The 25,793-nt window shown below is 34.1% G+C and overlaps 1 protein-coding gene across 7 annotated transcripts in view; it reads left to right on the forward strand.

Annotated features, from left to right (window-relative positions):
- Positions 1-848: 848 nt before the first annotated feature.
- The window catches only part of LOC122413123 (neuropeptide CCHamide-2 receptor-like), a 132,066-nt gene continuing 107,121 nt past the window's right edge, over positions 849-25,793 (forward strand). For 2 of the 7 annotated variants that reach the window (XM_043423276.1, XM_043423283.1), the window contains exons 1-2: positions 855-1,082; positions 1,993-2,025. In XM_043423276.1, coding sequence (XP_043279211.1) covers positions 1,047-1,082; positions 1,993-2,025 — 69 coding nt within the window. In that variant the 5' untranslated portion in view covers positions 855-1,046. Of the gene's footprint in view, positions 1,083-1,589; positions 1,824-1,944; positions 2,026-25,793 lie in introns of all 7 variants that reach the window. The other 5 variants (XM_043423279.1, XM_043423278.1, XM_043423277.1 and 2 more) reach the window with 5 other exon arrangements.

The raw sequence follows: 25,793 nt of genomic DNA on the forward strand, positions 1-25,793 counted from the left end.
AAAAGAGACATTATTTATTTTGATATACCATTCGTTGGTGTAGTACCAAAATGCCTATGCTGTAAGAGAACAACTTTCCGGCATAATATACAATTTTGAGTGGAGATATACCGCTGCACGTCTTGCCTTGTCTTTTTAATATTTGGTGTCGGCGTCAAAACGCTGCTGCTCCTTTAGATATACTATTTCGCTCGTTGAAAAAGCGAATATAAAATCTTAATGGAGTTCTATAATCGTCGTCAAAAGCGAGTAGAAAAAAATATCTTAAATCTTTATTATGGTTCCTTGAATAATGCTTCCATTTTGGCATACGAAATTCAGTGTCTGTTGTGCCAAATGCTTGAGAAGTATGTGCCAAAGTTTTTTCAGCAGTCTCGAAACAATTTTACCAAATTGACATTATGACATACGTTTGGAAAGAAATTTTTTGAATGTACTTTTGCTGCTGGTGGATATTTGCATAATGATTTTAACACGGTTTCATTGCATTATTATTTTATTAATGGTTATTATTGAACCTCCGTCAGCGGGCGGGAGCTTCTCGCACGAATGTTAAAATCGACCAAAACCATGTTTGATATGCATTCGATTTATTAAACGATCGAACTGTCTGCGGAATGTTGTTTGCAGCTATTTTTCCTCTTACAGCTATATGACTTATATCTGGAGACCCTAAGGGTAGGTAATGGTAGTGTCAGTTAATTTTGAAAGGAAAGAGAGAAAGAAAGAGAAATAAAACGAACAGGAAGAATGGTAAAAATGATGGGGAGGTGGTTCAACTTAACCTACTGCGGCTGCGTACCAAGAGAAGCAACTCTCCTTGAACCTTGGTATTTCAGTTGGTGGCGCGCTTTCGTTCGATCGAGTTAGAAAACCGATATATTTCCAAACTTTGAAAAAGGACCTCTATTAATTTTATCACTCGTTTTTATCTGAGGAACTGACGAGTATTGAAAGTAGATTTCTCTACGATCAATTTTCCGATATCATTGTGACAAAACTGAAAATAAATAAATAAAAAAATTGATTTATTTTACAGTAAATACATGTTTAAGTCAGTTGTCATAATAAGCAATGAAAAGGTATAAATCAAACTTTTGTTAAACATTTTTTTTATATACAAAATTCGGGGTAAAAATCTATTATTTAGTGTTGGTTTTACGAAAAATCGCAAAGGATGACCAGGATCGGTATATACAAATTTTCATTCAAGTGCACTAATCAAACTACTGATAATTCGACAAAATCATCAAATCACTGATTCGCAATGTCCATATAGTTTACTTCCATGTTCGGTATTCTGTTTAAACATATGATTTATTGATAATATATAACATCAAATTATATGATAGAAAACAAAACTGTTGTTTCCGATTTGGATCGTTCAATTGTAAAGATTCGAATATCAATTTATGGACCGCGTTTAAGCAAATTTATCTTGTTGCTTGTTGCAAGCACAGTTGTCGGAGTTCCGTTCATGCGATGACTAATCGTCAAAGTTCATTTTTTACAAAAAGTTTCATTCGCTGCGAATTTTTGAAAATCATCATAATAATAACTGTTACATCGTTCTGAAAATATTCTCTGAGAAATTAACAGAAAAGGCTCTCGTTTTCCAACGAGTTTCAACAGCACAACCTACAAAAAAATTCCATTTTTCCATGGAAATAATAAGATTTTAAAGAGGAACATTCCGGTAACCTTTCCAAAATAATGTTTCAAGAATCAACCGTTAAAAAAAACGTATGCGGTTATAATAAAAACAAATAAGAAATTACCTTCAACGCTCACTCTCGTGTTTATCAAAATAATTAGATGTATAGGTAAGCAAAAATTTCAATCAGCCCTCCATCAAATGGAATATAATCAAGTCATCCAATGTTAGTCATGGGTGATGAAGAAGTAAAAAAAAATAATTTCTTCGAAATATTGATTGGTTTAAAGAACGTAGTTAGTATAGCATCAAGGCTGATGTGATTTGTAACAACACAGGAAACGACGATGATGTCAACATCATTTAACAAGGTAATCAATAAAATCATTCTATCATTCGTTAAAAAAATGGATCAATTTTTATTTTGTATAGCTGCTCCATAAATTATACTAGTTTATGCACATCTGGTATTGGAAATCGCAGTTGTATAATGCACGATGAAACTTATTCTGCAAGTCAGTTAATTTTAAACGTTAATCTTGAAACGTCTAAACTCCATCGCAACTGGACCGAAACTGCTAAGTTTTGAAAACCAGATGCTGATATGAAATGATCATATAAACTCTCTTCTTAAATATCCTCTGCTTTCTTCAGTCAAGTTTGATGGATATTTTATTTTGAGTTTGTTTCCATCGTTTTTGTATGTAAACCTGTTCGTTCATTTTTATTCCGTTTTAATTAAAAATACAAAAAAAAATATAAACGATATTCGGGATAAAAATGCTTTATTGTGCTCTTCGCAATATAAGCTACTCCCAAATATGAAAGGAATTCCTTTTTCTCTTCAAGAGCAAGTCTCGAACATCGGTGATGCTGAAAGCTGTGAATAGTTCTCTGAGCTTGGCAAAAAAAGGCATTAGATTGACGATGGAACCCACATAAATGGCTTTCGTTTCTCGGGTCTCGCTAAACTAAACCTCTAGCGCCTCATATAGCCGACAACCGATGTTTCGCATCGTTCTAATATTCGCTCTCGGGAACGATAGAATGAATATGGACACAACGGTGTCTGGTAACAGGGCTAGTACTTTATAATCGAGCTTTTGAAAATAGTACGAAAGTGGAAAGCACGCACAACGATTATCTCCATCGAATCCGAGATGGGACACAACCGGGAATTAGTGAGATTGAGCTTCTACTGTCTTTAATTATAGATGAGAGAAAGCAGCAAGATGAAACCGCTTGTCATCGTGGCACGTACTTCGAGTGCCAACAATAGTGGTTGCCATACATGAGTATCACATCAAAATAGGGTACTATAGTTGAAAGTAGTCTAGAAATTGTTGATATGTTGGAAGAAATGTTGGAAGGACTCATTTAAAAAGCCCAAAAGTTATCAGCGGTCTTAAAAACTTGCGACTTTCATTTGGAAAATAGATTTTTGCATTTCTTATCGAAGAGCAAACGAAAAAAATATGCACCCAGTAATTTTGTAATGTATGACTATGAACATAACGATAACAAAAATAATGATTGTCATTGCGGTTATCATAATCCATCAGACAAAACTCATCTAATTCTATTCAGAGGTATCGCTAACATGCACCTTCGTACAGTGCAAATAAATCGAATGACGAGTCAAGTTCCGCATGGATCGAAGTCAGAAGCGACGAAGCAAAAGAATGATTGAGACGAAAATTTTGGTATATAGAGGTGGAGTGGATGGAGGAGAAGTAGGAGAGGAAACGCCTTGAGGGTACTGTTAACACTTTCCAGCTCAATCTGGACCGAAAACCTTGCAGCTGTCAACAGAATTACGAAGGTAAACAATGACGAATGATGGAATCGAAAAATTCTTCAACTTCGTCCGAAACATATATTTGATTTAGAATAATTTAAGTATCTTGAGGATTCATAGAAAAGTATTGAAAAAATAATAATAATTTAAGAACGTGTATATGAAACGATACCATAAGATGTTGATAATAGTTTTTGAAAGTTCGAAAATACATTCAAAAGTAGATACGACAATCATGATAAACTTGATTATATTGTTTCCGTGATGAGAGAAAGAATAAACTTATTCAATCAGAACGTACAAACAATACGAAAGTGTAATAATGTCAAGACAAGCCGGTCGACTTAATGCACAAAACGTCAATTTTAGACACAAAATTTCAAGTTTACAGTTTTAATTGAGGAACCAAAGAAAAATTCTTCAAAATCTCACATAGGAGGTTTTCGAAGTAGCTCTTTCAGAATCTGGCATTTATTTTGTAAAATAAAATTAAAATCTTTATTATTTTTGCGTTTTTATTCAAAAAGTCAAGAATTTTTGATGTTTTTGTTCCTTTCAAGTCGATTTTCGTCCTTGTTTATGCACGTGAATAACCATATTATTACTATCAAAGGTGTCCTTAATATTGACCTTTCCGAAACACCGGTTATGAACTCTTTTCGCTCGCTTAGTTTTTCCAAAATGGTTGTTTTTACAGTATGAATGCTGTAAAAAAAGTAGAGGCAAGTAAGCGGAAGGAAAGTGGAATATCAACATGATGGTAGATTTTTACTAGATACTAAGAGATATAAAGAGAAAATGGAAAAAGGTATTAGACAAACCCGAAAAAAGAATGCATTACAAAAGAAGGACGGTGCGTGATTAATGAAGTTCCTTTCTCGCCTCATTTGTGTCGCTATTGCATCTCACTCTCGTGTATACAGAATATCCCATAGGAATGTGTGAAAACTAATGAATCACTATTTGTTAGGTAATGAAAGGACTGAGAAAATTTAAATGTTTTGCTTCCTCATAGAGGAAGCTATGTGATAATGAAAAATTTTTTTTTTTCCAGTTTTCAATGTCAATGTGCTCAAAATGTCCCAAAACATCGAAAAATCATATCTAGAGAAAATGTCCGGATGTGTGTGTATGTGCGTGCATGCTTGCGTGTATGTGTGCGTGTGTGTGCACGCGCGCACACAAAAAAATTTATGTTCGTAAAAGAAGGTACAGAAAATACATTATTATTCTTTGTATACAAAAAAAAATGCTGAAAATTAAAATTTGTAAATTGCTTCCTCTAGATGGTCAAGATGCACGGTGTTTAAGATGCACGATGCTCAAAACTTCCTCTATGAGGAAGCCAAAATGCAAAATATAGCACCTCATAGAGTAAGCTTTGAGCATCGTGTATCTTGAGCACCGTGCATTTTGACCATCTTAAGGAAGCAATTTGCAAATTATAATTTTCAGCATTTTTTTAATAAAGAAAGTCGTCATTTTTATTTCACGTCTATATTATTATATATAGTAAAGAACTATTAGTACAAATTATTAATTTAAAAATACAGTGAAGAATGCAAAGGTATTAATATATATTTTCGAAATGAGAACCATTTGACTTGGCACAAATATCTAAACGCTTCCTAAAATTATCAAAAACACGTTGTAATAGTTCATCTGAAATCCCATTGACGATCTTCTTAATTTATTTAATTAAATCATGTATTGTTTTGGGTTATTCTTCATCGATCGTCTTCTCCGTAGTTACCGAGGCTGAAGGGCCTGGTTAATTTTTCCTACGATCCTGCAGAGATCCGTATTCTATAAAATTATCAATTACTCCGTAAAAAAGAAAAATATTGCCGTGAAAATTTACGGAAACTTCAAGAAAAAGATTATTTATCGAATGTTATAGAAAAATCAATATAAAAAAAATGATTCTTACCTTCTAAGAGTTTCGCTCGTGATGCATGGTCAAAGTTAGCGATTTTTCATAAAATTTCGAAAAAGACCAACTTTGGCATGATATTTCTCTAGGCTTCTTCACGCAATCTAAATTTTCGGCATGACTCGCTTGAAAGGTATAAAAAATGAAAAAAATGAGCCGTATTAGAAGTCAATTAAGCTAGAAAGAAGCGTGTAGCATCAATTTGAAAAAGGTCATTTTATTGAAATTTTTAATTCATTTAACGTGATCACAATGAAAGGCCTCTTGATCTGGACGACTGGACCCCGTTTTTCTATAATCTAGATGGTATACTAAAGGAAATGGAACCAGTATCATTTGACTTGAACGTAAAGTTTTTGTGAACCATCATCTTAAAAAGAGGCAAAAAATGGTCATTTTTGATATTTATAAGGCTCGTTCTCGTGACCTTGAGCACTTAGAGACTTGAAATTTGATATTTGGGGATAGTTTTTAAGGTACTTCGAAGTACCTAAGTTTGAGAAAAATCGAAAGACCCCTCCCGACAAATTGGGCGAAATCCAATGGATCTACTTATATATATATATTGTAACGTAACGCTCTTGCCGACCTGGCCTGAACGCCGCCACGCGTCGGTTCGAGCTACCTTAATTTTAAAAGGAGCAGGTATGAAAGAAACGCGAGAACGCGGAATTTTGATTTTGAAAAATTTAACAATTCCGATTTATTCAATTTTGATTGATTTCACAGGATAAATTCGTTTTTGATTTGTTGTCGTGAAATATTCGCGATCGCGCTCGCTGATTGGGAGAAATTTTGTTTCACTCGCCGTTTCGAATTTGAACAATTTTTAATTTACGCATTTTTCGCTTATAAAAAAGAAGAAAGTTTCGAAAATTCAAAAGTGTTTTGATTTTATACAATAAAAGAAATTATTATAGGTTTGACGCGATATAACCTCTAATTCGTACCGCGGCCTTTTTAATTATTTAAAATTTACAAGATTTACAAACTTTACAGAAATTTCGGGTTTGTTTGACTCGGACTCGATTTATTTCAACCTTGAATTTAAAAAGAGAATTTTACAGAATTTACAAATTTACAAGAAAAATCATCCCTGATTATAGCAAGCAAAAAGAAATAAAAATTGGTTAAGTTAAGGAACAAACCCCAGGCTCTGGGATTGAAACGTCACCGAATCGCTCCGAGATCCCGTGCAACGGAAATTTGGAAAGTTTAGAGGTTAGGTGCGGACCCTGGACTCTGGGATTGAAACGTCGCCGAATCGCTCCGAGATTCCAGGCATCCAGGAAAAATTTAGGATAATAGGTTAGGTTGCTTGCCAAAATCAGAATGTTTGAGGTCAGCCTTTTTGTTCCGAGTCAGAATTTTGAGGAAGGACTGCCTCCCGAATGAGTCGCGCAGCGCTTCTTATACCCGTGTCCCCACCATAAAATTATCAAACGCCGAATTTTCGGTTTTCGGATCGGTTCTGCGCATCCATTTCTAACGCCTTCTCTGATTGGCCCGTTGCCATGATTCACGCTCGCCCGTTGGTCGAGCGGGCTAACATACGATGCGCGGACTACTGCTTTTTATGAATTTCAGCTTATTGCGATTTTCAACAACAAAAACTTCAATTTGATCCGTTATTATTTAATTTTCTTCATTTTTTAACATTGTTAGTTGTTTTAATATGATTCGAATAATTACAATTGCTAAAAGTCACGTACGCGTCCTATAGCCCATCAACGCTCCACCCGCGCATGCGTCATAAACACGCGTCTTGTTTTATTTGAATTGATACCAATTTTTTAAAAGAAATTATCTTTTTATTATTTTCCTTCGATCCGTTATAATTTTCCGCTTCATTTGAGTCTAGTTACAATATTTTATGAAATCGCGTTGAATTTTAATTAACAAAACAAAAAAATATAATAGTTCAAGTTTTTAATACGCGGCGCCGCTAGTGTCGCGCTCCGCCGCTTGTATCGGGCCTTTGTATTGCCCTCCAGTATGGCCGCCGCCGGCCAGCAGTGACGCGGCTCCCCGGTCGTTGTACGCGCTCGGTCAAAACATTGCGCCGCGTCGCGATGTTTTTGGAGGTTAGGTTGGGGTTCGAGTGTTACGTCACAATATATATATATATATTGTAACGGTACGGTTTTGTTTAGAGCACGCCGTTATGCGTGAGTTCGAGCTTTTTATTTAAATAACGAGCGGGCATGAAACAAAAACGTTCAACGAAATTATAGATTAAAAATAACAAACAATCTATTCAATTTGGAATGTTTTACGGATCAAATTACAAAAAAAAAATGAATTTTGATTGAAATCGTGTTCCGTTTTATTTCATTTCGCATGAAATTTATTTTCATTTCCGGTATTTTTTTTCGATAATAAAATTTTTTATGTCGATCGGAATTGAAATTTCGCAATACTTTAATTTTTCGATACTTTTCGCAATGGTAATAATTATTTCTCTCGCCAACGCTTATTAATGTACTCTAATTGACTTTATTTGGAATAATTTAATAGTTGAGCTGTGATTTTGTAAATTCACTTTTTTGACTCGATATTATACAAATTAATTGTTCGAGTGGATTTTTATTTTTTATCTTACTCTTTTGACTAGATATAATTCAAATTAATTGTTTTTAGTGAGTAAATTCGCTTTTTGATAAATTTTTATTAGCTCAATTTAAATTGAAAAATAATTTGACTCGGTTTAATTTTGGATCGACTTCATCTTGCCAATTAAATAAATAAGATCTGATAAATTTTTAATCTCTCGTCTCGAAAATAAAGAAACTCGCTCAGATTTTAATAATTTTTCAACGAATTTGATCACCACTTAGAAAACAATGATTTGTTGATTGAAAAGACTCCACTCAGAGATCTTGAGACAGAACGAAATCGAACTGTCCCCGGCCCCTCTGGCGTGAAAAGGTAGGAGTCCTACCCACGAATCTTGTGACCGAACGAAATCGAACGGCCACGGCCCTCTTGGATAGGATAAGGATCGGAAATCTATCAGGAATCTTGAGACAGAACGAAATCGAACAGCCACAGCCCTCTTGGATAGGATAAGGGTTGAAAATCTATCAGGAATCTTGAGACAGAACGAAATCGAAATGCCCCGGCCCTCCTGGATAGATCGGATACTCAGCTAAGAATCTTGAGCTCAAACGAAGCCGAATGAGCCCGGCCCTCTTGGCGTGAGGAGGAAAGGTGTTATTTTGTTGGATTCTGAGTGGGATTGTAGTGATGTTATTTTGCTTTTTGTTTTTGTGAGCGAATTTTGGATGAGCGGAAAATTTATATTTCTTTATTTTCGTATGAATTAGGTTAGTCTAACGTGGGGAGCTTCGAGACGAGACTGGCTACCGGAGCCTCTGCGCTCGACTTTTTATACCCGTTGAAACAAAGGAAATAACTATATTTCGTGTTTCGTTCGAGATGATTAACTTGTAGTGCGCCTTCTCTCGTACGATGTCACCACTAGTTTTAGAGATAAAGGAAAAACTTTCCCTTCACTCTTACCTATCGAGATGCTTTATTGTTTATAAACCTATCGAAGAAAAAATTAATTATCAAATAGTTATAATAATTTAAGATATGGATAAATCGTCAAAAAAGAAGAGATCTCGCAGTTATGAAGAAAAGGAACAGCGATTGATCAAAAAATTGAAGAGGATTCAGAAAAAGCGGACACGAAGAGAGCCTCCCGTGACTTCGAGTAGCGAGTCGGTGGGGTCAAATGTTGAGGAAGAACTTATAGTTCAACCTGGGAAGAATCAGTTTCCAAGTAAGTAAAAAATAAAAATAAAGACGATTGAGCTGACACATGAGGTCAGACATAGTCGAACATAAAATGGGTTGAGTTCGCACGAGAGATGAAACATAGCCTAATAATCACGCAGATTGAGTTCGTACAAGAGGCGAAACGAAAATCGAGCGGAAAGCATGTTGTAATGCGTAGTCATGACAACACTAAAACAAGTTTGAGTGAATATAGTAGTGTGAATGCACACTAGAATATTTGGATGTTTTCACAGGTGATGAAAATAATCAAAATGAAATATCAGGAATTGGAGAAGATGAAAATATCGAAAACGAATCTGAAATAGAGAAGGAAATTTTAGAAGTATTAGGAAAAGATCCTTCGGTATCACAGGCAAAGGAATATCCGATCCATTCGCAAATAGCTAACCGCTGGTGTTTGGTTATCTGAAGGATTACCAAAAGACGAAAAGAATAAAATATTAGCAAAGTACTCCAAGAAAGGAATCTGTCAACTAGAGGCTCCGGAATTAAATCCGGAGGTTAGTGCGTCAATGAACGAATCCGCCCTCAAACGTGACAGACATTTTTTGTCACTACAGAACACCCTTGGTTCTGCGATTGCTGCTCTTGGAGCTGGTACTTCTCGTCTGCTATCACAGAAAGAAGAAATTTCTGAAAGCGTAAAAATTTTAGAATACTTTTCAGATACGGGAAAAATTCTAACAGATTTCCATCATTTTCTTTCTCTGGCTCGAAAATCATTCATATCTCCCGGGCTACCAAAACAAACGAGAGATATATTGGAAAACGCAAAAACAGATTCGTTTTTATATGAAGCAAAACTTTCAGAAAGAATTAAAGAAGGCAACTTAATCGAAAAATTGGGACAAAACCTGAGAGTTCAAGAAAACAAGAAACCAATTATTCGGAATACATGTACTTTAAACCGGAAGGGCCCACTCACGAGACCAATGCAGGGTGGGCATCGCAAGACACAAATGAAATATCTGTTTCAAACGAAGAACAGCTTTTACAACAAAACAGCCATATCCAGCAGGAATCGAAGTCCAACGAAAGCGCACAACTCATACCAAGTTTACCGTCATCGTCGATAGAAGAGGTATTTTTTTCAGCGGGAAAATTACGATATCATATAGATAATTGGAAACTGATTACAAAAGATAAAATCGTTAAAAAGTTCATTGCGGATAGAGTTGAAGGTGTTGTAGTTGTACCATATTGGCCAATGCAATCATGGTTTCCGTTATTCATTTCGCTGCTCAGGAAGCCTCCGATTATTTTTAAACCGAGTCATGAATTATTGTTATCCCCTTGCAGAGAGAGGTCTCACCCCCTAGCACGGACGCTTTCGCTGGAGGCCGTGCAATTGTCAGGCAAGCTTTTTTGAAAAAGAGATTGACAGAAGAAGCAGCCGAAATAATGATAAAGTCACTCGCGGAATCGACTATGAGACAATACGAATCATCACTTAAACAGTGGTGGAAATTCACGAAAGAAAATAACTATAGCATGTTCTACACAAATAAGTTTAAAATAATCGAGTTTTTAACAAAACGTTTTAAAGAAGGAGCAGAATATGGAACATTAAATTCCGAGAGAGCTGCAATTGCATTAATAACATCAGAAAACTTCTCAGGAGACGTAATGTTAAGTCGTTTTATGCGTGGCATTTTAAAGCAAAAACCAACAAAGGCAAAATATTCACCGACCTGGGATATAGATGCAGTTCTAGATTATATTGAGAATATGTCATCTGAAGATACCACAAATTTAAAAGATCTCTCAGAAAAAACTGTTTTATTATTGCTCTTGACAACAGGACATCGGCTACAAACAATGGCGTTAATTGACATACGTAATATTAAAGAAGCAAAAACGGGCACTGAAATAAAAATTCCAGAGCTGATAAAAACATAAAAATCTGGAAAATGTCAACCCAATTTCGTATTACAATTTTTTGAAAAAAGAAAAAATATATGTGTAGCAAGAGCAGTATTACAGTATATAGGTCGTGCAAAAATTATTAGAGAAGAACATATTAATTTGTTTATATCGACGTCACAGACTTTATCTCACTGGGTAAAGTCTATTCTCAAAAAAGCAGGGATAGCCACGAACATTTATTCAGCCTATAATGCAAAACATGCGACCATCTCAAGAGCAATAAGTAAGGGTATTAACATTGATACAATCAAACGCGTAGCTGGATGGTCAGAAAAATCAAAAACCTTCGCTTAATTTTATAACCGGCCAATAGAAAATAAAAATGGAGCATTCGCGTAGTCAGTTTTGAGTTTGTGTAAATATTACGCCAATTGAATTTTATGAAAAATAAAAAATTGTTCCTTTCCCATATCTTAGGCTCTAAAAGTCTACATATAATCATCGAGAACGAGACGTTATAGTATAATTGCACGATCAAACGAGCCCACCGAAGGCGGGCGAAGTTCGATCGGGATTATACGTATAATCACGTGCAATTAGTGATGCAAAATTAAAGGAGGGTATATATGATGGACTACAAACTCGTAGTTTATTTGGAGACGAAAATTTTATTTAAAAAAATGAACGATACTGAGAAGGCAGCTTGGAAAAGTTTCAAAAACATTTCTCAGAACTTTCTGGGAAATAAGAAAAATGAGAACTACTAAAATTTAGTTAAAGAGTTGTTGGAAAATTTTAGATACTTGGGGTGCTTGATGAATCTCAAACTACATTTTCTACACTTCCACCTCGACTACTTACCTGAAAACCTTGGAGATCTAAGTGAAGAACAAGAGTGGAATATCAATATGGTGGCAGATTTTTGCTGGATGCAAAAGAGAGAAAGTGGATGAGAAAATAGAAAGATTTTTCTCTTCTCATATTACTTGCAGAAAATGAAAAAAAATCAATTGAGTAGAATTCAAGCCAAAGAACAATCATGTCTGCGATAGTATTGTATTCAAGTTTTTTATATAATTTTCTCCAGTTTCTAGTTTATTGAAGACAGAATATATAGATCTTTTTTTGTGTTGTAATGGGACAACCTTACCCCCTGGCACGATTTCTGGTTTGACAAAAATCTGTCAGAGGGCTACGGACGGAGCGCTCTCGCGTCAGCGGAGCACCTCCCGTACGACAATAAGGCTCCCAACCTTTCCTTCATCCTCCTCCTTATTCCTACCAAAATTGTATAAAAACAAAGTAATAACGGAGCCTATAATTCCTCGATAACGAGAAGATTGTTTCTCGCAGTACGCTTTAGCGAGGCTAAGCCCGATTGCGTAGCGAGGAAGCAATACAGAACACTAGATGCTCCTATACCGGACGAAAGTATCCGTTCTTGAAGATCGAGTTCGAGCCAAGATCCTCGAATTGCAAGATGGGGAAATCAGAAGGTTTTACCCGCTCCTGGCAAAAATCCGCCGGTCAGTGCACGAACCTGCACAATGACACCTCTCCTACGTGAGAGAAGAGGATCTAAAAAATCCTAAGTTCCGATATTTGGGATTTGACAACCTCCCGAATATCGAAACGTTTCAGTGTACAGTTTAAGTTGAATGATGCATGTTTAAAAGATTTAAAAACTATTTTTTGCCGTTCTTTTGCTATTTTTGGATATTTTTCACGATCTTCAGTGGAAGTATGCATGATCGGGACTACTAGCCACCGGATTCGGATTGAGTTACTCGAAATTCGTAAAGAACAATTTTAGTCGGTTTTTTTCATGGAAGCAAAATTTTGGAGACGTACGAGTTAAATAGACGCCCGGTTTCGGTTTCAGCGTATCAAAATACAAAAAGAACGTATTCGATCTAGATCAACAAATCTCTTTCCATACCCATCATAGCGATTTTGACCCATTTTTAACGATTTTTGGAGTTTACTCAAATTCAGATTCAGATTCAGATTCAGAGCAACAAATTACAGAAAAAACACCCCCGATTAAGGTCAACGACAACTTTTATCATTTTTTGATTTTTTGGAATTTACTCAAAATTTTGGAGTTATATTGCCCAATCTGACCTCGGATTCGGATTCAGCGGGCCGACATACGTAGAGATCGATGGGTCCGGTTCTGGGTACTGACCACTTTTTTTCGTGTGACCGCATTATCATTGCAACGATATGGAGTTGTTTACTTAAATAAATAAAAATTGAGATTAATTATAATTTGCATGGATCGATATAAAAAATTGTATGCATCATGTATGGTATTCTTTTCCGACTTCAGGAATTTTTCGATGTGATAACTTGTTAAGTACGGAAATAATTTTGAAAAAAAAACCCTCAGCATTAATTCCAACGTTCATTCGTCGTATCCATTAAATTTTTTTATGTTGAATGATTGTTACTATTCTGCTCTAAGAGTTACGGTTCATCAAGGTAATCAGCAAAAAGTCGTCTCAATACTTCGGAGAATCCCTGAATCAACCAAATCGTCAAGAATTCAACAAAATTCCAAATTTCTGTACAATGATTTCTTCGAATCGTCTAACAAATACTTGGCTAAATGATTTGGTAGTTAAAGGTCTGACAAATATTTTTCTTCCAAGAGGAGAAAATTCCGGTAGGATTTTTTCCCATACCTGAATACAGGAAGCACTCGTCCACCTTCGTTTTATGAACAGTTATTAATTTTTTTAGATACTGTACTTCTTTGAGCAAGATCTCTTGATGTATGAGGTGTCTCGAGAGTGGCGCCTCGAATCACTTCTTTTTCTAAACTATTTATGCCAATATATGTCTATATATGATTAATGCAACGTTCGGATTATTGTAGGTCAAACATTGATATACTAAATCCGTGATCTTGCGACTATTTATTAGTGGTAAAAGAGATGAGCTACACGTGCTTACTAAATATTCATTGCATTATGCCATCGGAAGCGAAATAAAGAAAGACACATATCCTCTGGAATTCAAGAGCACAAGAGCATGAATTTAGTAACCGAAGTCAGGGAGTTTCGTGTTTTGACGGCAACAAGGGTACTGATAAGGCTCGTTTTTTTTTCTTTCATTTTTGCTCTCTCTCTTCCTCTACTCCATCAACTTGACTTGAGCTACAGTGCCTTAGACCTTTCCGACAACGAAGATTCATCATAATTTCTAATTTTCCTGGACGCCGGCAACAGGCGATAAGAAAAATGGAATACGAAGGAAAAAAGAAGGCAACCAGCTAAATGAAGACTTCAAACCACCTCGAAAGTACATGAGAACATTTTTTGATTTTCTTTTTTACAGAAGCATGAAAAATTCGACTCGTTGGATTCATCAATTCTTTGTCTCTATAAGGTTTTCAAATCGACCAATTATTCGAACTTTATTTCCCCGTGAGATAGAATGGTGGATCAATTTTGTGAACAATGTATTTTTTAAGCGATGGTATGTTTTTTCAACATGTCACAAAAAAGTATCATAAAATGGTACATTCCGTCTATGTATGATAAATACGCTTTTGCGTATATAAGATCAATTTCTTGTCTATTCCACTTTCATTGTATTAAAATCTTTTCAACGAAACATTCATTTTAGTTTGGTATTATCCATGATTACTAAATAACATTGGTACTCCGGTATTAATCCAATTTTGTAAATATAGTGAATATTCAGTTGTTACATATCCTTTTTAATTCCTATATCTTTAATATAATGTTTTTTTCATGATTTGTAAAGTTTTTTTCTTAATTGTTATGTAGAAGTTATTTACAGGCATTTTCGTAATTTTTTTTATGGAATTTTTTTCACACTTTTTGTAATATTATCAGGAAACAAGGGACCATCAATGTACTTGTCCCAATATTTTTTTCCCTAGGGTTTCTATATTTATCACTCATAATAATTATTATTTTGTCAAATTGATAAAGCATAATATTTTATATTATCCAAATAATAATTTTTTAAATTCATAAACTAATTGTGGCTAGATAAGAAAAAAAGAAACAACCAGTTGAGCTCAGAATCGAATCCCGAAACTACATACATGTAAAACTGACACTCTACGACCTTAGCCATCGGTCCACATGGGCATGAGACGTACTTTTGAGGATGTCAGCTTCTTTCTGCTTCCATATTTACAAATTCATAGGTTGGCAATTCTTGCTTGCTCTCAGGCTGAAAAATAATAATAATTTTTCATTGCCAATGTCATCCTTGACTGACGCTATCCTAATCTACGTCATCCTAAATCTTAAACTAAGCGTTATACATGTGTAATTCTCCCTTTCAGTACTGCATAAGTAGAAATGTCTGCGAAGTCACAGCATCATGCCAGACGCTGCTTCGTAAAATTTTATATAAACGAAAAAACCAAGGTAACGATCGCTCCAATGAATGACTAACAGCAAATGAACTTATATTCATGAATGCACATTAGTGAATGGAGACGTAATAACGTGTGTTATCCTCTTGAATGAAATAAAAAATATCATTATGAATTTGCTTACTTAAAAAAATAAAAAATAATTCCCATCGGAGTATATTGAGCGATTCGTTGCTTTAAACGAATTGAATTTCAACACTATGGAAGTCCTCTAGCTCACATTTTGCTGTTTAGGACGAAAGGTTCACTTGATTTCATCACTAATATAAAAAAAAAGAATTCAGAAAATAAAAACTATTCAGACATTAATGAATTTTATGAGCATGACGTTCTAATCTCAGAACACCATTATATGCAAATATTCTTCTGATGCTTAAATATTGACTTTTGTCATTTCAGATCATACCCGAGTTCTGACTGCTTCTAAATAATATCATTTGTTTAATAAAGATAAAATATACTACAAATTTTTTTATACTACATTGAAATATTTCAATATTCGGGAGATGGTCAATTTCCCAAATATAGGAACTTAGAATTTTTTAGATCCTCTTCTCTCACGTAGGAAAGGTGTCAGTGTGTCTACGCAAGCATTGTTTTTTTTTAATAAACCGTCATCATTTCATTGGAAATTGATGTTCACTATATGACCAATCAACTCAAGCATAAACTATAGTGATTTTCGATTCAACGTTTCCTTTCTTGCATTTCAATCAATTCTACACGTTCTTATTCTGGTTGTTTGAAAGTCTGTTCCGTTTCGAATCCCTACCCTAAATTTTATTAGATGAACTGAATATCGAAAAATGCATATTTTTTTGCTTATGTGGGTTGTTCTCCTGAGCTTCTTTATTAGAACAAAAATGTGACCTGAAAATAGGACCCTGAAAATTAAAAAAATTCTATAGATTTGAAAAGAGACAAGAAGATAGAAATAATCAACTGTTTAAAAGAGCCAATAACTTGACGATTGAACATTAAATAAAAACTTCCATCATCTGATTTTCATAACAAGGTATGAATAATTAATTGGTGACTACGACCGGAGTCTGGTAACGGACAGAGATAACACAGGGAATAATGGTTCATAGAAACACGAAAGACACCTGAAAAAAAAATACAAAATAAAACATATTCGGATTAAAGTTTCGATTATCCGTACCACGAGAATGGGGAAGATTCAATCATCTCTATTTTTTTTATCGTCTCTGTCGATGATATGGGCTATATGATTTTCGGTCGTACTCGAGCACTCGGCACACTTTCCTCTTATCAAACTTCCTCACAGTAGTACACTCTCTGGCACTCTTGACTCGTTAACCCGAACGATTGGTCAATGGGTCGAGGCTGATTTGATTTTTTTTTCAATAGAATGGATTTAATGGAGCCGACGTGCTGTCGCATGCCATTCGCGCGAAACTTTTTAGCTCCCTCACTTTTTCCACCCACGCCCCATCGGTTTTATCGGTTTTACTTCAATTTTTAATTTTTCCGATTGCCAGACTTTTCGAAAACCTCTCTCTCTCTCACACACACGCGCGCACACACACACACACACACACACACACACACACACACACACACACACACACACACACACACACACACACACACACACACACACACACACACACACACACACACACACACGCACACGCACGCACGCACGCACACACACACACACACGCACACACTTTTGAATTTTTGAGGAACAGGTGCCTCTATAGAAAGAATGGAATAATTATACGTACACTCTTCATTTTGCTACAATAACGTATATATTTACAAAACAAATCGTTTATTTTATCACCCTGTAGTACATTTTATTCACCGCCCAATATTTCTATTTGTTGTCATTCGCAAGATATTAGAGTTTTTCCTCTGTTTTCGTTTTCCTCTCTTTCGCAATGACTTTATCTATGGAAAATCCTCGTTTCGTATGAAAAACTTGGAGCCACTACGGCCGTCCTATATCGTGATCACAATCAGGCACACTTTAATACCCGCCATCGCAAGAGCCAAAAGGAAAATCGAATAAAGTGCCACTCTCGATGAGTTCGTCTGTTCTGGCCATCTATACTCCGTATACACTAGGGTGTGTCGAAAAAAATCGATATATTTTTTTCGGGCTCCACAAGCATTTTTCTTCTTGTCATGCCAAACGATGAAGCTAGCCAAAAGGACAGCTCAAAATAAAATTATTTCGGCCGGCCCACCGCATACTTCAATTTTCCATAAAAATAGCACATGAAAAAAAAACTTCGGTGAACATTGTTCCATATCATCTTTAAAAAAAAATGCACAGATATTCTACTTACGTATTTTTGTAGAGAATTGAATTCCCTACAAAAAAGTCTTTAAAGTCATTGGCCTAGAGCCAATCGTTCAACGATTACAGCAGTTTGAAGTTTCTGTGAAATGGCAGGTGTGCCAATCTTTTCACTTTTTGGTTCCAGCTGTAATATATGAAGGAGGATACATGAAACAATTATAAGTTCTGTTCATTTCCAAGTGCCCTGTTTTTTGACATAATAAATTTTATGAATCGGTGGAACTTTTTTCTGGCTATATCAAAATGTAGATGTATAAATCGCAGCGGATACTTGCAAACTTTGAAAATTCTGTGTATCCACATGCGTGTCAGGTATTGGCACTTCCTGTTTTTGATTATGGAATATGGATATATACAAATAATAAAAATTATAGAAAAATTATAGAATTTGGATATGGATTATAAATAATAGACAATAAAAAAAAAAATGATAAATGTTACAAAAAGTCAGCGATAACCTATTTATGAATGACATAAGAAGTTACGTTTACAAAATGCAATGCTCATATTAAAAAATAAGCAATTCTATTGATCTTGACGCACTTCATACTTTTTCTTTTGTCCGGTTGAACCTCGGTGGTTAGATGCAGAGTTTAAAGATTTTGTACATCAACGTAGGTGCGTCAACTTTCTATCTGTATGATAATACGAATAGAAAAGAATGCTTCAAAAAGTCATGAGAAGCATATTTTTTAATGAAATAAAAATTGCAAGCATTAGAATTCAATATAAATATTACAAAATTGCGAATTCTGATGAACTTGGTGAGCATTATATATATTTTTTCTCTCTCCTTCTGTCAAATTTTAAGGAAAATCAATCAAAAAATTCGTTCCACTGAAAAATCTTCATATCTTTTTTATTCACAATAATTTCATCAAAAAAATTGAAAACACAATTTATAAACGAGGGGGGAAAATTCCACAACGATGCAAAATATTCATAAACATTTCGGAAACTGATTTTAATCCCACAAAATTGTGGACACATTCGAAATCGTTGTAAAATTGAGGCGATCATTCCAAACATTCGAAGAATATCAAACTGGTATGAACTGCACAAAACTTAATGAAAATCAGAGAAATTATTATTTTTAAACATCACAGTAGAAACATTGGAAAACTTTCGAAAGGCTTATTTTAAAAAATTTTGTGTCGCTTCAGAACTACCAAAGAAAAAAGATTTGATATCAAGTCGCAAAAATCCTCTCTTGGAGAAAAACGTTTGGACAATTGGCATTGATGATCGTCCGTTTTCACAATATACCATAAAAAATGTAAATAAAAATTCACAGACCTCACATTGAAAATGATTTCAAATCGTGAAAAAATATTCAAATCCATTACAATTCTACAACATTAGTATAATATTATCCACTAATACACCGACTATACGGTATTTTCAACGTTAATGAGAATTTTGAATCGAATTTCAAACATTGGACACAGAAAAAAAACATCCATGGTTTAAATTGTTAACTATATTTATTTGTCATATTACGGCTTTCGACTTCTTATTTAAAAAAAATGACAAAAAGATTATTTACGAAGATTTTATTTATTCCAGCATATATGGCAGAATATTCCTCGATAGATCGACTAATGTTTCAATTTCGCATTCCACACTCTGTTGATTTTTGTTCTTGAGTTCATCAATAGAAAGTTACATGAGATAAAAGAGAATTTTTCACTATTACGACTTTTTCTTGTCTACTAATAGCCAATATTTTTTCTCTATTTTGCAAAACAAATAGGTAAGGAGGTATAAGAATATATCGATATGACGAGTACGTATGTGAACAAACCCAAACAAACCCAAGTATAAGTGAATAATTATAAGATCAAACGAACTTACCGAGTGAAGTTCGATCTTAATTATATGAAGTGTCTCGTTCGAGATGATTAACTTGTAGTACGCCTTCTCTCGTACGATGTCACCACTAGTTTTAGAGATAAAGGAAAAACTTTCTCTTCATTCTTACCTATCGAGATGCTTCATATTTTTCAAAGCGCATCAACAATGTGTGATGATTATTGGGTAATAAATATGGGATTAAAAATTAATTTTTTGAGTGAGATGTAATCATCTCGAACGAGACACTTCATATAATTAAGATCGAACTTCACTCGGTAAGTTTGATCTTATAATTATATTTCGTGTTTCGTTCGAGATGATTAACTTGTAGATGTTAAGAGTAATTACATTTTTGATGAAATAACACATTTAACTTTATATATTATTGTTTACTACTGTTTACAGTTATAACTTACAAACTTATTCCAATACAACGGAAACAAAATTTGATCTATCCTCAGTCATTTGGTTTATTATAAAAAATCGCAAACACCTTGGATGTTCCCGATCAACCTGCAGTATTTCGAATAATGTTTAAATCTAAACCTTTTTTATATGCTGTAGAAGTTGCCACATGGCGAGTACTATGTGCTGAAAAATGAATGGTATCAATACCACTTTGAGCAAGCGTCTTTTTAATCCATCTACTTATTGTCTGTGAAGACACTGCTTTAAAAGGTTTTTTAAAAGCTATGAATAATTCTTTCATGTCCTGTCTGATAGATTCAGTTCTTTTCAAATATTCTTTCAATGTTCCTGCAACGCACAAATCTTTTCGTTTTTTTGAAATATGGTAAAATAAGCAATGGTTAATGATATTCTGGTCTAGATGTTTTTATAAGTTCAGGAATTTTTATTTTTGCACCCTCTGAATGAAAACTAATGTTATCCCTTATTATTAGAGAAAACGTCTGCACTCTGTGACCCGTAGCCAACGCCATTAAAGTAATTAGTTTGTATGTTAGATTTTCTAAATCTAATTCCGATACTGGTTCTAATGAACTCAAATATTTTATGACAAGGTCTACATTCCACAGTTCTTGATATTTTGCTCTTGGTGGACGTAATCGAAAAATTCCTTTGAAAAAACGTCTCAATAGTTAATTCTTTGAAATTTCTTGATGAACTATTAAGGAAATCGCCGATCGTGGTGAATTTAAAGTACCATATGAATCACCTTTTTTGAATTTCATGGGTAAATAATCCATGTTATCTTCAATACTTGGATAGAAACATATGCTCTTTTGTTCACAGTGGGTGAGGTATGGACCTACAAGGAGAAATCTTGAACTTCGTTCAAGAATGAGTGGTTCTGTGATCAATATAGACATAAACATTGGAAACCATGGTTGTGTTGGCCAATATGGTGCAACTACAATGCCTATTGCCCTATCAACGAGAATTTTTTGTAAAACTCTCAGGATTAGTGCAAATGGTGGAAACGCGTAAAAATGAAAATTTGACCAATTCAGTGTGAAAGCGTCTATAGCAAACACTTCTGGATCAACATGCCATGAACTGTATACCTCACATTTTTTATTTAACCGTGAAGCAAACAGATCTATATCAGGAACCCCATATTTATGAACAATTCTTTGAAACATTTTGGGTGCTAATTCCCATTCTGTATCAATGTTGGTTATTCTTGAAAGTACATCAGCTTTCTTATTTTCGCTCTAGAAGGTATGTATGAAGCGAAAAGCCAAATATTTCTTTTTTCACACCATTTCCACATTTCTGCTGATAATTGATTGAATTTTTCAAGCTGTATGCCTCCCATACGATTGATGTATGACACAGCTGTTGAATTATCTTTTCGTAAAAGTATTTCGCAATTTCTGCACTGAGAAGCAAAACATTTTAGTCCGAACCATAGAGCAAGAAGTTCCAAATAATTTATATGGTATTTTCGTTCATTAATTGACCAAAACCCCCTCGCTTCACGTCCGTCACAATATGCTCCCCAGCCTGTTAGTGAAGAATCCGAAAATATTTCTTTTTCGAATTGAAATTTCCGAATAGGATTACTACTAATCGGTAATTTTCTGATCCGCCATTCGAAATCCCCTTTCAAATACGTCGGAATATTCATGTAGCAATCATAATTAACTCTTGACGTTATTAATGCGTGATATTTAACCTTTTCCAAATTTTTTGTATGCATCCAGCCATATGCTATCGCTGGACAGGCAACCACTAGTGATCCAATGATTTTGGCAAATTCTCGAATTTGGATTTTTGATGTTTTCGCAATATCTTTAACTAATTTTAAATTCTTTTCCCATTTCTTTTCTGTTAATTCTAATTGATATTTTTCAGAATTAATGATGAATTCAAGATATTTGCACGAAGTACTTGGTTCTTTCTGACTTTTACTCACGTTAATTATAAATCCTAACGATTCTAGCAACTGCGTCGTTTCATTAAAATTCTTTAAACATATTTCCTTGGTCTTTCCCAAAATCAAAAAATCGTTCAAATATGTCGTGGATACATGACCTCGTGCTCTTAACCAACCATTAATTGGTTTAATTACTTTTGTGAAACCGTATGGAGAAGACGCTAGATCAAATGGCAAACAGGTAAATTGAAACAGCTTTCCTTGAAAAGAGAATCGCAGATATTTTCTGCTGTCCATATGAATAGATATGAGAAAATATGCATCCTGTAAATCGATACTGCACATATAACAATTTGGTGTGAGCAACTTAACCGCCGTTCTAATATCTTCAATTTTGAAATGATGGAGTTCTACAAATTCATTAAACTTTTTTAAGTTTTTAAAAATAAATTGTTTTTTCCCATTAGGCTTATCGACCAAAAAATATTTCGATAAAAATTGATCACTTTCTGGTAAGTATTCTTCGATTGCGCCCTTAATAATCAATTCGTTGATTGCCATTCTTATATCCTCTTTTTCTTGTTTTGATCTTTTGATTTCAATAGGAACATATGATAGATAAACATTTCCCTTTAATAGTATTCTATACCCTTCAATGTAACTTAAGCGTCGGTAGAATTAAAGCAAAAGACGGAAATGCATACGGTTTTTCTCATTTGGCCACGATACTGTGAACGCATCGACTCTGAATACATTTGAATTCGGGTATCTCGAGCAAAATTTTTTTACTTTTTTGTTCGCATCTGTGGCAAATAAATCAATACTGAATGGCCCAAAATTATTATTTATCTTTTCAAACACTTTTCGTGATATTTCCCATTCTGTATCTATATTTGTGAGTCGAGAGGCAGTATCGGCATAAACATTTTATTTTGATGCTACATAAGAAGTGTGTAACCAAATTTTTCGTTCCTCGGACCATGCCCAGATCTGACGGGCAAGTTCCCTTAAATTTTGAAACTGTACGCCCCCAAATTTATTTACATACGCTAGTGCCGTGGTATTATCCAATCTAAGTAGGATTTCACAATCATGTAATTGATTTGCGAAGGTTTTAAAGGCTAGAAAAGCAGCTAAGAGTTCTAGATAGTTGATGTGATGTCTTTTCTCTTTATCATTCGACCATCCATTTATCGATTGTTCATTACAATATGCTTCCCAACCCGTCAGAGAAGCATCTGAAAAAATCTCCAGTTTATAGTCACACATTCTTATAGGATTGATCCCAATTTGACTATTTATTTTCTACCATTCTAAGTCGTCTTTCAATTTTTTGCTCATGATCATACGAGCTTCGTAATTCTGATTGTTGATTATTAACTTGAGAAATTTCTCCCGTTCGATTCTTTTACAATAAACAGTCCCGTATGCAACCGCAGGACACGCTGAGTTTAAAACTCCCAAGAAGTGGGAAAAATTTCTAATTTTACGTTCTGTTTCAGCCGTAAAACTTTTAAGTAGTTTTTTAATTTGCTCTTTTTTCTTATCAGTCAGCTCCAACGTGTAATCAATTGAATTGATTATGAATCCCAAAAATTTACGTCTTTGTGATGAAATTAATGGACTTTTTTTATAGTTTATGACAAAGCCCAATTTTTCTAATAATTATTTAGATTCTAATAGGTTTTCCATACTGTAACGGTACGGTTTCGAGTAGAGCACGCCGTTACGCGTGAGTTTGAGCTCTTATATAAAATAAAGAGCGGGCATGAAAGAAAAATAAAAAAATGAAATTAGATTGAAAATAACAAATGATTTATTGAATTTTGAATGTTCCTTGAATCACATTACAAAACTAAATGATTTTTGTTTGCCATCGTGTTTTACTTTATTTTATTTCGCATGAAAAATTTGTAATATAGCACGTTTTTAATTTCTGGTATTTTTTCGTTATAATAATAATTTTCGCAATAATAATAAATTCCGCAATGAATTTACGCTCGCATTAATTTGAATAATAATAATTAATAATTTCGCTGAATAATAATCGATTTAATGAACCTCTCGCCAACGCTTGTGAGACTGATTTTTATGATTAATGATTTGTTTCTTGTGTTTTATGATTAATGATGTTGATTAATGATAACTTGACCAGGAAAAAAATTCTATAGAAATAATAAACGAAAAATTGTTAAGTTCAAAAAAATCCAACAAAAATAAAAAACAATTGAAAAAAATTCTGTAAAGAAAAATAAAAAATTTTCAAAAAAATTCATAAATATTGAACAAATTGAAAAATGTACTATCCAAGTTACATGCAGTCTAAAAATGTATGATATCAATTGGAGGACAAGTTTTTATTGATAATTTGGAATATTTATCGAACAAATCGGAAACTTTCATTGAAAAATTGACGTTTTACGCATAGGAGCCACTAATCATTCATGATAATTATTTTCAAGAAAAAAGTTCTTGAAAAAAAAGTCATAACGGAAGTTACGTGCAGTACTAAAATGTATTATATCAATTCGAGGCCAAGTATTTATCATTTATTCGAAATATTATCTCCGGCGACAAATGAGCGTTGAGAATCCTCGTCGGGCTCAGAACGTTTTATCAAAATTACTAAAAAATTAATGGAAATAAAAAATCGCAGAATCTTTCTTTCGAATAATAAGAACGATGTCAAACCATTTCTTTTTAACCAGACCATATAAAAATCGTTAAAAATTCACATGAAAGTCATTCGTTACTTCAACAAGGTACAGACTTTAAAGAATCGATTCCCCTCCGACTTTCAGGATCCTCTGGTATTATTCACAACATTCAACTTCGATTGGATCGGTACAAATTATGTTCAAATACGTCTTAAACGTACTTGTCCGGCCCATCACTTTTTATTCAAATTGCTCATTCGAAAAAAAATCAGGGCTGTTCTATAATCCCAAATATAATAAAATGGATAGAAATAAAAATAATATCTCCAAGTAATTTGAACTTGATTGTTCTCAGGTTCGTATAGCAATATCCACTTCTCATTTCCTTCAGGGAACACATACCATTCGGTAAGAACCAATGGAAATGAGAAATAATCAGGCACATTACAAGAAATTTTCGAACCTATTCAGCCGTGCAATGTTTTTTTTCGATAGTCACGTACACATTTTGATAAATATCACTAGTCGAGTACGACACGTGGATTCCTGGAATTTGGAGAAAAATGATTTTGTTGTGAATTATGACTCCATACAATATAAATAGATTAATCAACTTCATCTTCCATTTTCGTTTCATTTTGACAAGAGCGATTTCAAGGAAAATTATTTTCTCTGGAATTACTGTTCCTTAATATTAACACATGCATTAACTTCGTTTTTGATTTTTTTTCGAATGAGCAATTTGAATAAAAAGTGATGGGCCGGACAAGTACGTTTAAGACGTATTTGAACATAATTTGTACCGATCCAATCGAAGTTGAATGTTGTGAATAATACCAGAGGATCCTGAAAGTCGGAGGGGAATCGATTCTTTAAAGTCTGTACCTTGTTGAAGTAACGAATGACTTTCATGTGAATTTTTAACGATTTTTATATGGTCTGGTTAAAAAGAAATGGTTTGACATCGTTCTTATTATTCGAAAGAAAGATTCTGCGATTTTTTATTTCCATTAATTTTTTAGTAATTTTGATAAAACGTTCTGAGCCCGACGAGGATTCTCAACGCTCATTTGTCGCCGGAGATAATATTTCGAATAAATGATAAATACTTGGCCTCGAATTGATATAATACAT

This window comes from Venturia canescens, chromosome 7 (genome assembly GCF_019457755.1).
Source record: "Venturia canescens isolate UGA chromosome 7, ASM1945775v1, whole genome shotgun sequence".
NCBI lineage: Eukaryota > Metazoa > Arthropoda > Insecta > Hymenoptera > Ichneumonidae > Venturia > Venturia canescens.